This window comes from Carcharhinus amblyrhynchos, unplaced genomic scaffold, assembly GCF_965287045.1.
Source record: "Carcharhinus amblyrhynchos unplaced genomic scaffold, sCarAmb.v2.hapA scaffold_720, whole genome shotgun sequence".
Taxonomy (NCBI): domain Eukaryota; kingdom Metazoa; phylum Chordata; class Chondrichthyes; order Carcharhiniformes; family Carcharhinidae; genus Carcharhinus; species Carcharhinus amblyrhynchos.
Genome location: NW_027650460.1, coordinates 1 through 15,353, shown reverse-complemented (window position 1 = coordinate 15,353; position 15,353 = coordinate 1). Strand labels below are relative to the sequence as shown.

General features: G+C 57.4%; 1 protein-coding gene across 2 annotated transcripts; it reads right to left on the bottom strand.

Annotated features, from left to right (window-relative positions):
- Positions 1-263: 263 nt before the first annotated feature.
- Positions 264-12,215, bottom strand: LOC145339886 (uncharacterized). 2 transcript variants are annotated; one of them, XM_080184423.1, is made up of 7 exons: positions 11,932-12,215; positions 10,821-10,919; positions 9,437-9,550; positions 7,975-8,076; positions 6,914-7,024; positions 5,382-5,462; positions 264-1,251 (listed from the first exon to the last, which is right to left on the bottom strand). In XM_080184423.1, the coding sequence occupies exons 4-7, from the start codon at positions 8,032-8,034 to the stop codon at positions 781-783; spliced, it is 723 nt and encodes a 240-aa protein (XP_080040549.1). In that variant the 5' UTR covers positions 8,035-8,076; positions 9,437-9,550; positions 10,821-10,919; positions 11,932-12,215; the 3' UTR covers positions 264-780. The 2 variants fall into 2 exon arrangements, with proteins under 2 accessions (XP_080040549.1, XP_080040550.1); XM_080184424.1 differs by lacking the exon at positions 5,382-5,462 and having other exon boundaries at positions 266-1,251; positions 11,932-12,213.
- Between the last annotated feature and the right edge of the window lie 3,138 nt (positions 12,216-15,353).

The following is a 15,353-nucleotide window of genomic DNA, read 5'->3' as shown; positions in this document are numbered from 1 at the left end:
GCCCGGGCGGGCACCTCGGGGACACAGGGGAGCCCAAGGGGGAGCCGAGGGAAGGGGAGCATGGGGAAGCCCGAGGGGAGGCAGCACGGTGGGCAGCCAAGGGGAGAGACAGAGGGGAGCCCAACGGGGGTGGAGGGGGATGGCAGGGGGGAGCCGAGGGAGGGGAAGCAGCACGGTGGGGAGCCCAAGAGTGGGGGGTGGCATGGGGGAGCCAACATGGTGGGGAGCCAAGGGGAAGGGGGCACTGGGGGGGTGGGCACTCGGAGGTGGAGGAGTTGGGGGGGGGGGCACTGAGGTGGGGGGTTGATGGGTACTGGGGAAGGGTGGGGGGAAGCTGTTTGGCTGGAAATTGGAGGCTCCAATATTAACCTCACACGACCTTCCCCAACTATGCAGACACCAAGGGAACAAGGAGGTGGGAGGCCAGGAGTGGGGGTGGGGAGGAAGCAAGACAAGAGTTAGACTGATTAGTCCCCTTGTTTGGAGGGCACTGGCGGTGGGTGGGGTTTGGGAATAAGGGAGGGATGGGGTGCCAACAGACAGCGCTGATCTAAGAGGCGGTGCGTTCCAGTAATCCAGTGTTTCGATCGTTAACTCTCTCTGTCTATCTCTCTATCTCTCTCTCTCTCATGTGCGAGTTGTGATTTAGTGTCATCTGTGGGAACCGCCCCCCCCACCTCTGAGCCCCATTCGCCCCTTCCCACCTCCACCCCACCCCTCCACAGGGCGCGAGAGACAGAGATAGAGAGTTGGCGGCGAGCGAGGTCAGAGTTCGGAGCCTCACAGCGTGAGTGCACACTGGAAGCAGCGGTCCTTGTCCACCAGCACCTCGCAGTAGGAGGAGCGCTCGCAGGGTAGGAGAGCTGCCACGGCTGCAGGCGGGGGTTTGGAGTTGCGGAGCTGTGGGTAGCCGGCGCACACTCGGTAGGTCTCCAGGTCGCTGATCAGGTCCACCACGTCGTCCACCGTGGTCAGCTGGGCCGGGTGGCTGCGGTAGAGCCGGTGGCCCAATGGCACGGGCAGCCCACGCACCAGCACGTGGAAGAAGAAGCCAGGCCGGATCTGGACCACTGCGTCGGACACCGGGGACTTGCGGGAGAGCTGGATCAGCTGCACATCGGGCCCCAGAGAGGAGCAGACCACCCAGGAGGCGGGCAGCGGCATAACCATCAGCTCCTGCATGAAGTTCCGCAGCAGTGGCTCCAAGGTCATCATCATATAGGGAGATCCCAGGCTGAAGATCTGGGTGATCTGTAACAGAGAGAGAGAGAGAGAGAGTGTGAGAGCGCGGGTGGCACGGGCATCAGGAGGGACAGCAGGATGGGAGGGGATGGAGAGGGGGCGGAGGGGGGATGCACGGGTGGAGGAACGGACGAGCGGATGGAGAGATGGACAGAGACATTGTGTGTGTGACTGGTTGCACAAGACAATTAGCGGACAGGAAGCAGTGTGAGAGACAGTGCAAGCGTGAAGTGAATGTGCGACAGGGCATGCCTGTTCTCACGAGAGTCAATGTTTGGCTGCCCACAATAAACTGTGTCTGCGTGACAGTGCGCAGGCGCACAACTGAAAGAGTGTGCACTTGATGCAAGGATACAGAGCATGAATGACTGCGTGTGTGAAAGTATGCACACTTGGCAACGTGTCCAAGAGGGCTGCGAGCTGGAGGGAGCGCAGGGCCGGGGGGTGGGGGGGGGCACGGCCAAGCGAGGGACTGCAGCCGAATGAGTGACCGTACGGCCGAGTGAGTGACTGCCCTGTCGGGTGAGTGATTGTACAGCTGAGTGAGTGACTATACGGCCGAATGAGTGACTGCCCAGCCGGGCGAGTGACCGTACGGCCGAGTGAGTGACCGCCCGGCCGGCTGAGTGACCGTACGGCCGAGTGAGTGACCATACGGCCGAGTGAGTGACCATACGGCCGAGTGAGTGACCATACGGCTGAGCGAGTGACTGCCCGTACGGCCGAGCGAGTGACTGCCCGGCCAGCTGAGTGACCGTACGGCCGAGTGAGTGACTGCCCGGCCAGCTGAGTGACCGTACGGCCGAGTGAGTGACTGCCCGGCCAGCTGAGTGACCGTACGGCCGAGTGAGTGACCGTACGGCCGAGCGAGTGACTGCCCGTACGGCCGAGCGAGTGACTGCCCGGCCAGCTGAGTGACTGTACGGCCGAGTGAGTGACCGTACGGCCGAGCAAGTGACTGCCCGTACGGCCGAGTGAGTGACTGCCCGTACGGCCGAGCGAGTGACTGCCCGGCCGGCTGAGTGACTGTACGGCCGAGTGAGTGACCGTACGGCTGAGTGAGTGACTGCCCGTACGGCCGAGCGAGTGACTGCCCGGCCGGCTGAGTGACCGTACGGCCGAGTGAGTGACTGCCCGTACGGCCGAGCGAGTGACTGCCCGGCCGGCTGAGTGACCGTACGGCCGAGTGAGTGACTGCCCGGCCGGCTGAGTGACCGTACGGCCGAGTGAGTGACCATACGGCCGAGTGAGTGACTGCCCGTACGGCCGAGCGAGTGACTGCCCGGCCAGCTGAGTGACCGTACGGCCGAGTGAGTGACCGCCCGGCCGGCTGAGTGACCGTACGGCCGAGTGAGTGACCATACGGCCGAGTGAGTGACCATACGGCCGAGCGAGTGACTGCCCGTACGGCCGAGCGAGTGACTGCCCGGCCAGCTGAGTGACCGTACGGCCGAGTGAGTGACTGCCCGGCCAGCTGAGTGACCGTACGGCCGAGTGAGTGACTGCCCGGCCAGCTGAGTGACTGTACGGCCGAGTGAGTGACCGTACGGCCGAGCGAGTGACTGCCCGTATGGCCGAGTGAGTGACTGCCCGTACGGCCGAGCGAGTGACTGCCCGGCCGGCTGAGTGACTGTACGGCCGAGTGAGTGACCGTACGGCTGAGTGAGTGACTGCCCGTACGGCCGAGCGAGTGACTGCCCGGCCGGCTGAGTGACCGTACGGCCGAGTGAGTGACCGTACGGCTGAGTGAGTGACTGCCCGTACGGCCGAGCGAGTGACTGCCCGGCCGGCTGAGTGACTGTACGGCCGAGTGAGTGACCGTACGGCTGAGTGAGTGACTGCCCGTACGGCCGAGTGAGTGACTGCCCGGCCGGCTGAGTGACCGTACGGCCGAGTGAGTGACCGCCCGCATGTGCTTGAAAAAGACAGAAGATTGGTAAATTAACAATGCAGACACCCTTGGGAGTTGGAGGAAACAGATCACTGACTCATTCAGTTTCTAAAGCAAATTAAACAGGGGGAGAAATAGGTTTCGGGTTACTGGAGTGGAAGACAAAAGGCTGAAAGAGAGACTGCCTGTCTGAGGATTCCTCTTCACGTTCGAGATGTCAGAAGCGCTGTGTTACTGACTGTATCTCTACTGATGTTAATCCAGCTCCCTCACACTGTCACTCAGTAACCCCTCTCCCCCCAGCACCCTGTGTTACTGACTGTATCTCTGCTGATGTTAATCCAGCTCCCTCACACTGTCACTCAGTAACCCCTCTCCCCCCAGCACCCTGTGTTACTGACTGTATCTCTACTGATGTTAATCCAGCTCCCTCACACTGTCACTCAGTAACCCCTCTCCCCCCAGCACCCTGTGTTACTGACTGTATCTCTACTGATGTTAATCCAGCTCCCTCACACTGTCACTCAGTAACCTCTCTCCCCCCAGCACCCTGTGTTACTGACTGTATCTCTACTGATGTTAATCCAGCTCCCTCACACTGTCACTCAGTAACCTCTCCCCCCAGCACCCTGTGTTACTGACTGTATCTCTACTGATGTTAATCCAGCTCCCTCACATTGTCACTCAGTAACCCCTCTCCCCCCACCCCCAGCAGACGGAGACAGGGGGGGGGGATGGCGTGAGAGAGACGGAGACGGGGGGGGGATGGCGTGAGAGAGATGGAGACAGGGGGAGAGAGACGGAGACGGGGGGAGAGAGAGAGACAGAGAGAAAGAGATGGGGACGGGAAGAGAGAGTGCACGCACACCAGATGGAGTGAGAAATAAAGAGAAACAGAAGGAGAGTGAACCAAAATTAGAGAGAATTATGGAGACAATGAGTGGCCAAGTTAAGCTAACAAAGGGAGAGGGGTGTGGGGGCAGTGAACCTTGGCACCTTGTCTGGCTCCCGAGCTGCTGGATTTCTTCCTTGTGTTCCTCCTGGCCTCTGCTGCACCCCCTGCCCTAGCCTGCCCCAGCGACCCCCTGCCCTAGCCTGCCCCAGTGACCGCCTGCCCTAGCCTGCCCCAGCGACTCCCTGCCCCAGCGACCCCCTGCCCTAGCCTGCCCTAGTGACTCCCTGCCCCAGTGACCCCCTGCCCTAGACTGCCCCAGCGACCCCCTGCCCTAGCCTGCCCCAGTGACCCCCTGCCCTAGCGACCCCCTGCCCTAGCCTGCCCCAGTGACCCCCTGCCCTAGCCTGCCCCAGTGACCCCCTGCCCTAGCCTGCCCCAGTGACCCCCTGCCCTAGCGACCCCCTGCCCTAGCCTGCCCCAGCGACCCCCTGCCCTAGCCTGCCCCAGCGACCCCCTGCCCTAGCCTGCCCCAGCGACCCCCTGCCCCAGCGACCCCCTGCCCTAGCCTGCCCCAGCGACCCCCTGCCCTAGCCTGCCCCAGCGACCCCCTGCCCTAGCCTGCCCCAGTGACCCCCTGCCCCAGTGACCCCCTGCCCTAGCCTGCCCCAGTGACCCCCTGCCCTAGCCTGCCCCAGTGACCCCCTGCCCCAGTGACCCCCTGCCCTAGCGACCCCCTGCCCTAGCCTGCCCCAGTGACCCCCTGCCCTAGCGACCCCCTGCCCTAGCCTGCCCCAGCGACCCCCTGCCCTAGCCTGCCCCAGCGACCCCCTGCCCTAGCCTGCCCCAGCGACCCCCTGCCCCAGTGACCCCCTGCCCCAGCGACCCCCTGCCCTAGCCTGCCCCAGCGACCCCCTGCCCTAGCCTGCCCCAGCGACCCCCTGCCCTAGCCTGCCCAGTGACCCCCTGCCCCAGCGACCCCCTGCCCCAGTGACCCCCTGCCCTAGCGACCCCCTGCCCCAGCGACCCCCTGCCCTAGCCTGCCCCAGCGACCCCCTGCCCTAGCCTGCCCCAGCAACCCCCTGCCCCAGCAACCCCCTGCCCTAGCCTGCCCCAGCGACCCCCTGCCCCAGTGACCCCCTGCCCTAGCCTGCCCCAGCAACCGCCTGCCCCAGCAACCCCCTGCCCCAGTGACCCCCTGCCCTAGCCTGCCCCAGCGACCCAACCTTGCCACACTGATCAGGGAGCGGGAACCCCTTCTACGCTGGCACACCGAGTCTGGTACGGGTGCTGCGTGGAGTGAACCCACCCCCCTCAACACCGACAGTATCACCACCATCACCAGTGGAGACTCACCACTGGCAAACTGCTGTCATTCCTGGCATCATTCTGACTCTCTTCCAGGCTGTGCGACGGAACTGACTGACCTGCTTCAGTCTTCGGGGCGGGGGGGTGGGGGCAGGAGACGGGGGAATTCGGAAGAGTTGGAAAGAAATTTAAAAAAAAACATGACAAGTCGTGAGTATCTCCTCCCAGCCCCCAGCTCTGCAGCACCGTCAAGAGGCTGGAATTACCACATGACGTCTTTACATGGGAACTTCCTGGTGTGAATGTGAGCACCAGGAATTGCAGAGACAAGTGGTAGGATTTTGGATTCTGAAGTTTGGTGGGGGTGGGGTGGGGTGTTACGCCTGCATTGAGTGCGCACCATGCTCCAACTATGACCCCGCCCCGAACGGGCAGCATAGTGGCACAGTGGTTAACGCTGCTGCCTCACAACGCCTGGGACCTGGGTTCAATTCTCAGCTTGGGTAACATCTGTATGGAGTTTGCACATTCTCCCCATGTCCGCATGGGTTTCCTCCAGGTGCTCCGGTTTCCTCCCACAGTACAACAGACGTCCTGGTTAGGGTGCATTGACCATGCTAAATTCTCCCTCAGTGTACCCCAACAGTGTGGCGATTGGGGCATTTTCACAGTAACTTCACTGCAGTGTTAATGTAAACCTTCTAAAACTTTTAGAACTTTAGGAACACTGATATCTAATGCTGATGTTAGTTAACACTGGTGACTAAACTGGAACTCTTGACATCATTCCCTATCAAACTACAGCTGCCCCTTACACAAAGGGAGAACAACACCCACCTTCTGGCCATACCCTCCAACTCGACTATTCCGGGGTTGATGTAGCTCACCCCAACCTTCCCCTCTTGATGCTCCACCTGCTTTTCTGTCTGACCCATTCTCTGCCCACCCGACCCGCGCCCTCTGCCTGTCCGTCCCACATTCTCTGTCTGCCTGTCCCACACTCTGTCCGCCTCTGACTGACCTGCCTCTCTGTCTGCCCCTATCTGACCGCCCCCCTCTGTCTGTCTGACCCGTACTCTGCCCGGCTCTCTGCCTGTCTGACCCACACTCTGCTTGCCTCTGTCTGTCTGACCCACACTCTGCCCGTCTCTGTCTGACCCACACTCTGCCCGCCTCTGTGTCTGACCTGCACTCTGCCTCGCTTGGGCTCACACCCACCATCTGTCTGCCTTGCCCACCCTCAGCCCACCTGCCATGCCCACCCACATTCTGCCCATCTGTCTCATCCAGCCACACTCCGCTCCTCTGCCTCGTTCAGATTCTGGCCCTCTGCCTCGCCCATCCTCCTCATTCTCTGAGTCTCCCTCTGTTTTAAGATGCTCCTTAAAAACTGACCCCTTCACCGAGCTTCGGGTCGCCTGTTCTGAATATCTCCTCGTGTGCGCTGGGCTTACTTTCTGTCTGATTGTCGCTCCTGTGATGCGCCTCGGGGAGTTTTAGAGGTTAACGGTACATTATCAATGTAAATTGCCCCGAGGGTCACACACAAAGCAAAGACTGGAGTGAGGAGCCTGGCTTACCGCCGCAGGAGTGGATCGTCCGTATCCCGGGCTCTGTTCCGGAGTGGCTCCTCTTGTGAGCCGGGAATTGGATGGAACTCCAGAAGCTCGGACCTCTGGTTCCGCTGGCCTCTGGCAGGACAAAGGAGAGGTTAATATTCCCTCAGCTGTGCCGTAGCTAAAGGGTGAGATACCTGTCCAAGATACCCAGTGTGCAGCCTGTCTTGCTCCATCCCTTGCATCTCTGAATCAGGAGGGTATGAGTTCAGTCCTGCCCCACAGAGTAAAGACACAGATCCCAGAATCCAGGCTTGACATTCCACCCCAACACTGTGGGAGGGTCAGTGCTGAGCGAGCGCCGCGCTGCGGGAGGGTCGGTGCCGAGGGAGCGCCGCGCTGCGGGAGGGTCGGTGCCGAGGGAGCGCTGCGGGAGGGTCGGTGCCAAGGGAGCGCCGCGCTGCAGGAGGGTCGGTGCCGAGGGAGCGCTGCGGGAGGGTCGGTGCCAAGGGAGCGCCGCGCTGCGGGAGGGTCGGTGCCGAGGGAGCGCCGCGCTGTGGGAGGGTCAGTGCTGAGGGAGCGCTGCACTGTGGGAGGGTCAGTGCTGCGTGAGCGCCGCACTGCGGGAGGGTCGGTGCTGAGGGAGCGCCGCACTGTGGGAGGGTCAGTGCTGCGTGAGCGCCGCACTGCGGGAGGGTCGGTGCTGAGGGAGCGCTGCACTGTGGGAGGGTCAGTGCTGCGTGAGCGCCGCGCTGCGGGAGGGTCGGTGCCGAGGGAGCGCCGCGCTGCGGGAGGGTCGGTGCCGAGGGAGTGCCGCACTGTGCGAGGTGGAGTGGCAGGGTGGGGGTGGGGGGTGCAAACAGGGTGCGGAGAGAGAGAACTACTAATTCAATCAACAACTAAAAGAGATGACGTGGGTCATGATCCCCTGACTGTCGATGGGATCTTGTTGTGCACAATCTGGCTGCACTCCCTTCAACAGATTTTGTCCACTGGCTGCGACGGGCTTCGGGACTCCCTGCAGGGAGCCGGAGGGACCCTCTCTTTCCAGGAAGACCGAGCGTTCCCCGTTTCGAACCTCTTACCTTGGGTGAGACTGATGGCCGGTTAGTGCTTCCCGTCTCCACGCTGGCTTCTTGGATCATGGGAGGGACAATCCGAGTGGACAAGTCCTGCAAACCGGTTTCCTAGAAGTAAAACAAAGAACGTTTTGGGTGTATTCGCCTCATTCAGTGGCTCAAGCACTCAGACAGTCCCGTTCACTGTTTGTGCTCAGTGCCAATGCCGAGCTGGGCCGTTGATTGGGTCTCATCCGACGCAGACCCTCTTATCACCTTCCTGCCCAGTGCTCATCTCTAAGGAGAGGGGGGTGGGGGTGAGTGAGAGTAAACAGGGCAAAGGAGGCGGAGGAGTTTACACATCCAGAGGTTGCCCTCCATCCCTCCACCCCAGGCTCTCCTCTCAGCCGATTAACCCACAACATCACACAGGGGCAACGGCAGGTTTGAGAATTGCGGTGGCACAGCAAGATCCCACAGACAGCCAACCACAGCTCCTATCTCCGTCACTGGACGGATAAGAGTGGGGTCGGCAGTGGTTTGGGGTGGGGGGAGGAGCAGGAGACATGGGACCTCAGTTCAATGCCTCATCTGAGCCACACCCCTCTCTCCCAATGCTCGAGAGGCCTACTTCTGCTCCTGTTTCGTACGAGAGTGAAGCTATCTGCTTCGGACAGAGGAACGGGATAGCAGAGTATCATTTAAGTGGTGACAGATTGGGAAATGGTGACGTTCAAAGGGACCTGGTGTTCATAGCACACCAGTCACAGAAAGCAAGTACGTAGGTATGGCAAGGAGTTAGGATGGCTAATGGTACATGGGCCTTCATTGCGAGAGGACTCGAGCACAGGAGCAGGGCTGTACAAGGCCTTGGTGAGACCACAGCGGCATACTGTCTGCTGTTCACATCTCCTTACCCAAGAAAGGATAACTTACCACACAGAGTGCGGCCAAGTTTCACCTGTGATGGTGGGATTGTTGCACGAGGAGAGATCGGGTCGACCAGGCCTGTATTCACTGGGATTTATTCCTGGAACGGCAGGATTGTCATACGGGGGGGAGACTGGGTCGAACAGGACTGGAATTTAGAAGGGATCTAATTGAAACGTATAAAATTCCGACAGGGCTGTACAGACTGGATGCAGAGGGGATTGTTCCTCTGGCTGGAAGAAGAAGGGTCTAGGATGGGGACACAGTCCCAGGATATAGGGAGGCCAGTTAGGCCCACTGAGCTGAGGAGAAATGCCTTCACTGCAAGGCTGTTGAACCAGCAGACTGCTCTGCCGCAAAAGGCAGGACAAATCATTGAATATACGTAAGAATAAAATAGATTGCTTGTCACTAAAGGTACCTGGGGGGTTTGAGGAGAAGACAGGAGGATGGCATTGAGATAGAGGATTAGCCATGTTCACACCGAATGGCAAAACAGGCTTGAAGGGTCAAACTGTCTGTTCCTGAACCAATTTACTATGTTCCTTAGAATTTGTACCTCTGAGGGGTGTGGTGCAGCCTTTTTGCTGGAGTGCCGCTCTCTGCTGTCCCTTTGTTTGATCAAAGGAGAAGGCGATCGATGAGATGTAGATTCAGATTCACCGACTGACCTCTGAAATACGAGGAAGAACATGTTTTACAATGAAGAAATCTAATGTTAAGCCCAAATTAATGCCACTGCCCCACTCCCTCCCCATAGCCCCGTATCAATCCCAAACTAATCCCACTGTCCCGTTCTCGCCCCATAGCCCTGTACCAATCCCAAGCTAATTCCACTGCCCCGCTCTCTCCCCATAGCCCTCTATCAATCTCAAACTAATCCCACTGCCCCGATCTCTCCCCGTAGTCCTGTATCAATCCCCAAACTAACCCCACTGCCCCGCTCTTTCCCCATAGCCCTCTACCAATCCCAAATTAATGCCACTGCCCTGCTCTCTCCCCATAGCCCTGTATCAATCCCAAACTAATCCAACTGCCCTGCTCTCTCCCCACAGCTCTGTATCAATCCCCAAACTAACCCCACTGCCCCGCTCTTTCCCCAGTGCCCTGTATCAATCCCCAAACTAATCCCATTGCCCCATCTCACATAGCCCTGTATTAATCCCAAACTGATTCCACTGCCCTGCTCTCTCCCCAAAATCCTTTATCAATCCCCAAAATAATCCTACTGCCTCTCTCCTGTAACCCTGTATCAATCCCCAAACTAATCCCACTGCCCTGATCTCTCCCTATAGTCCTGTATCAATCCCCAAACTAAACCCACTGCCCCATAGCCCTGTATCAATCCCCAAACTAATCCCACTGCCCCGTCTCACATAGCCCTGTATCAATCCCAAACTGATTCTACTGCCCTGCTCTCTCCCCAAAACCCTTTATCAATCCCCAAAATAATCCTACCGCCTCTCTCCTGTAACCCTGTATCAATCCCCAAACTAATCTCACTGCCCCGATCTCTCCCTATAGTCCTGTATCAATCCCCAAACTAAACCCACTGCCCCGCTCTTTCCCCATAGCCCTGTATCAATCCCCAACTAATCTCACTGCCCCGCTCTCTCCCCATAGCCGTGTATCAATCCCCAAACTAATCCCACTGCCCCGCTCCCTCCCCATAGTCCTGTATCAATCCCCACACTAATCCCACTGCCCCGATCTCTCCCTATAGTCCTGTATCTATCCCCAAACTAAACCCACTGCTCCGCTCTTTCCCCATAGCCCTGTATCAATCCCAAACTAATCTCACTGCCCCGCTCTCTTCTGTAGCCCTGTATCAATCCCCAAACTAATCCCACTGCCCTGCTCTCTCCCCATAGCCCTGTATCAATCCCAAATTAATCCCATGGTTAACCACCAAAGCAGCGGGATTTGCAAGGCTCAGTAATTACCGCACTCGGGATGCGTTCTGGATCGTTCTGTGGCGTGTCCTGCTTCAGCACGGGGGGAGCAGTGTGGCTCTGAACAGCTGTAGCTTCCAGCGGCTGCCTCTGAGGAGAGAGAACACAGATGGTCGGGGAAATGAGTAACACGGGTTAACATCCCCTGGGCAGTGACACTGTTCCTGTGCATCGATGCATCGATTACCGGGACCGGGGACACCAGGCAGAGGCGCTGGCGTTGCCTACTGATGACCACCATGACTGCCAGGATCCTGGGGCTGCTTTCTTCCCAGAGCTGCAGCCAATCAGCCTTGATGAACGGAGACCACAGGTTCAAGCCACAGAGCCCAGGATTTACAGTCCAAACCCACCCCCACCTGACCAACAGTGCCGAGGGAGTGCCGCACTGTGGGAGGGGCGGCGCTGAGGGGGCGCCGCACTGTGGGAGGGTCAGTGCTGAGGGAGCGCCGCGCTGTGGGAGGGGCGGCGCTGAGGGAGTGCCGCACTGTGGGAGGGTCAGTGCTGAGGGAGCGCCGCACTGTGGGAGGGTCAGTGCTGAGGGAGCGCCGCACTGTGGGAGGGTCAGTGCTGAGGGAGCGCCGCACTGTGGGAGGGTCAGTGCTGAGGGAGCGCCGCACTGTGGGAGGGTTAGTGCTGAGGGAGCGCCGCACTGTGGGAGGGTCAGTGCTGAGGGAGCGCCGCACTGTGGGAGGGTCAGTGCTGAGGGAGCGCCGCACTGTGGGAGGGTCAGTGCTGAGGGAGCGCCGCACTGTGGGAGGGTCAGTGCTGAGGGAGCGCCGCACTGTGGGAGGGTCAGTGCTGAAGAAGCGCCATGTGGTGAAGTCAAAAGATCACATGGCCGCTGAGGGCAGCTGTGGTTGACATCTTGTTTTAGAAACTTGGTTGCCACAATTCCCAGATTGCAACAGTAATCACAGCAAAATCACACTGCGTTAATGGATGCGAGGCGCCGGGGTGGTCCTGCGGAGGTGAAAGGCACTGCTAAACGGCTAGATTGCCTTCCGCCGCACCATGAAACCTGAGCCACGTCCGAGTTCCTGTTCCAGGTCTGCCCCCACCCGCCCCCCAATTGTGCCAAGCACCCCAGGCTGCCTCGTACCCGTGTCTGCTCACTGCTGGTCTCTTTGATCACCGAAGGTCGGTCGAGGCCTTTAGACGAGGAGGGTGGTTTGAGGAACGGTTTCTGTGGAGAGAGAGGAGAAGACAGGAAGGTTTGTAAAGCTTGAACAACAGTCTGATTGAAATATCACAACAAGAGGAGAGTGAGGGGGGCATGAGGGAGCGCTGCAGGGCAAACCTGAGTGGGATAGATGGAGCACAGTGGGGTAGAAGTGGAAGCAGCCAACTGAATTGGAGGCTGGGGGAGGGGTGGGGGGGGAGACAGAAAGGGGACTGGTCAGGACACAGAGGGGTAGGGAGAATGTAAGCGAGAGGGAAGGGGGCGGGCGAGGGGGGGCAGGTGAGAGGAAGGGGGAGTGGGCGAGAAAACGAGAGGGGAAGGGCGAAGAAGAGGAGGGGGTAGGCGATAGGGCTGTAATTGGCAGAGGGAGAATGTTAGAACAAAGAACAAAAACAGTCCGGGAAACAGGCCCTCCGGCCCAACGAGCCCGCACTGCCATTTTAACATTACCAGCACCCCCTCCATCCATGACCCTTATCTATTGTTTTATGGCAATCCACATTGAGGGAAACTAATTTAGGGACAATTTATTACCTCCAATCAGCCTAACGGCACATCTTTGGGGTGTGGGAGGAAACCAGAGCACCCGGAGAAAACCCATGCAAGCACGGGGAGAATGTGCAAACTCCCACAGACACTGGCCCAAATCCATGTGTCTGCATAGCAAACAGTGATAGTCACTGAGCTGTCATGTTGCCCAACATCTGGTCCAGTTTAAGCGCACACTAACGACATGAAGCACTAGGCTACTCTCGAACATCCAAGAGCAGCCCTAGTACGACCCATGGCGTGTATGCCCCTCGTTGGACAACAAGGTGGACCGACTTAAAACCTGTGAATTAAAAGAGAAAAACATTAGTATCATTCCTCATCCTTATACATTATCAGGGACGTCCCAATGCTAATGAACCTTATTTAAAACAATCTCCTATATCCTGTTCTGGTGAAGTATTGTATATCCCTGTTCCTCTACATCCTTAGTGTCAAATATCCTGTCTGGTGATCCAGCTGCTTTCCAATAAGACTTTTGGTGGATTTTCAGAAGCGGTTTTTATGTTTGGAGAATGAATTTCAAAGTGAAGTTGAGTGGGATATGACAATCACATCAACTTCACTATCAGACTTCAGGTTGCTCCAGTTCAGAAGGTTTTTACTGGGTAAATACCAAGTATGTGTAATCAGTTTGGCACATCAGGCCCACTGGAGACCGTTCAGCCCATCGGGCCTGCTTCACCATTCAGTATGGTGACAGCTGATTGTTCATGCCACCACCTTTTCCTAACCCCACACTAACCCCATGTCTCAGACTCTGACAAATGGCTGGAACGTGGAAAGAAATGGGTGTGAATTCCAGCCTCCAGTGATACTCTTTCCATGTTGCTCCCATGAGAAGCTAAAGGTTGAGTAAAAGCAGGGATCCAAAGGGATTGAAGGAAAATTTTATGCAGCTAAGTCTTTATAAGCAATAATGTTAATAGTGTGCTGATAATAATATGTGTAGTTCCATGTGCTAGAAACCCCACACACTGGGGTCCAGAATGTGCTTGTTTCAGTCGAACAGAACAGGAGACAGCCAATTCCCCGGTTTGGAGTTGAATTTAAACAAAGCCTGGCAGTTAACTGTCTGTCATCAGTGCACTGGTGCATGCTCTATGGTAATGCCTCTGCCAATGCAATGGAGCGAATGTGCTGCTGCCATCTTCACACGGGTCAAACTGCAGCAGGACTGTATTTGGGAGGGGAGTGCGGGGAGGGGGTGCGGGGTGCGTTTGTGTGTGTGTGTGGTGGAATGTTCAATACATGTTGAGGGGCTGTTTCCCCTCACAGGGGAATCCAGGACCAGAGGGCATAATCCAGCAATGGGCAACGGGTGCCACATGCAACCATCCGGGACCCGAGTGGGGCCCACAAGACATTTTGTTGACCGTTGCCCAGGTGCAGGGTTTGCCACATTTGGGTAGTTATTCTCTTACCAGTTTGCACATAAAGCAAGGACAAGTGAAGGTGTGTGCTGGTTGCTCACAACATTGACTGTGAGAGCTGTGCACTCCCTCTGAGAACAAAGTGCAAACATTTCTTTCATTTTTACCAGTTGAGGCTGATGACAGCTCTATTTATATATCAATGATTAAGCATTTTCCGTAACTCATTGTGGAGCATTCATGGACTGAATCTTATTCACAGGGTCATGGTTTGTGAACAAGCCCAGTTTCAATCTTGTGGCCCACTGAGGGGAAAGCGGACCCCTCTCGTGGCCCCCTCACTCACTGGCCTACGTTGTCCGTCGAGGGTCTCACCCGTTTAAGATGGAGATAAGGAGGAATTTCTTCTCTCAGAGAGGGGGGTGGTGTATCTGCGGGAATTAGTTTACTGCAGAGGGCTGGGTTGCGTTGCCGCGAATTCTTGCCTCGTGTGAAATCGCGTACCAGCGAACATGCGTGGACCCAGCACGCCCTTCTCCGGGAGAAACACGCGGGAACGATGAGAGTTCAACATTCTGAATTGGGGACAGCAGAGCTTTGGGGCGTGCTGCCATTATACGGACAACTGGACCTGTGTGCAGGTAAACAAGTCACGATGTGGTGGGGTTTGTGGACAGCGAGGGTTGACCAGACGCCCACTTGCTCCGCCGTCTGATGATAAACACCCAGCTGCAACAAAACAGGCCCCAAGAGCGAAGAACAGTGTGGCACAGAAACAGGCCGTTCGACCCCCAAGCCTATGTCAATCATGATGCCTGCCTAAACTAAAACCGTATGCACTTCCGGAGTCCACACCCTTCCATTCCCAGCTTCTTCATGCATTCGTCTAATTGCCCCTTAAATGCCGCTATCATACCTGCTCCCACCACCTCCCAAGGCACTCTGCAGACATTCACCACCCTCTGTGTAAAAAAACTTACCTCATACAGCTCTTCTGAACTTTTCCCCAAGCACCTTAACTCTATGTCCCCGAGTACTTGACGTATCTACTCTAGGAAAGATCATCTGACTATCTACTCTGTCCATGCCACTCACAATCTTGTAAACCTCCATCAGGTCACCCCTCAATCTCCATCGTTCCAGTGAGAACAAACTGAGTTTATCCAACCTCCCCTCATGGTGAATACCCTCCAGACCCGGCAACATCCTGGTAAACCTCTTTGGTACCCTCTCCAAAGCATCCACATCCTTCAGGTAGTGTGGCGACCAGAAGTGTATACAATATTCTAAATGAGGCCTAACTAAGGTTCTGTACAGCTGCAGTCTGACCTGCCAATTTTTATACTCAGTGCCCCGACCGATGAAGGCAAGCATGCCATATGAATTCTTGACTACCTTCTCCACATCTGTTGCCACAAG

Bases quoted from the DNA above. Each gene is read 5' to 3' on its own strand.
- LOC145339886 (XM_080184423.1), bottom strand. From the start codon at position 8,034: ATGATCCAAGAAGCCAGCGTGGAGACGGGAAGCACTAACCGGCCATCA. The intron at 7,025-7,974 runs GTAAGAGGTTCG...TTGTCCTGCCAG, and splicing joins GGCCATCAGTCTCACCCAAG to AGGCCAGCGGAACCAGAGGT. The intron at 5,463-6,913 runs GTAAGCCAGGCT...CCCGCCCCGAAG, and splicing joins GACGATCCACTCCTGCGGCG to ACTGAAGCAGGTCAGTCAGT.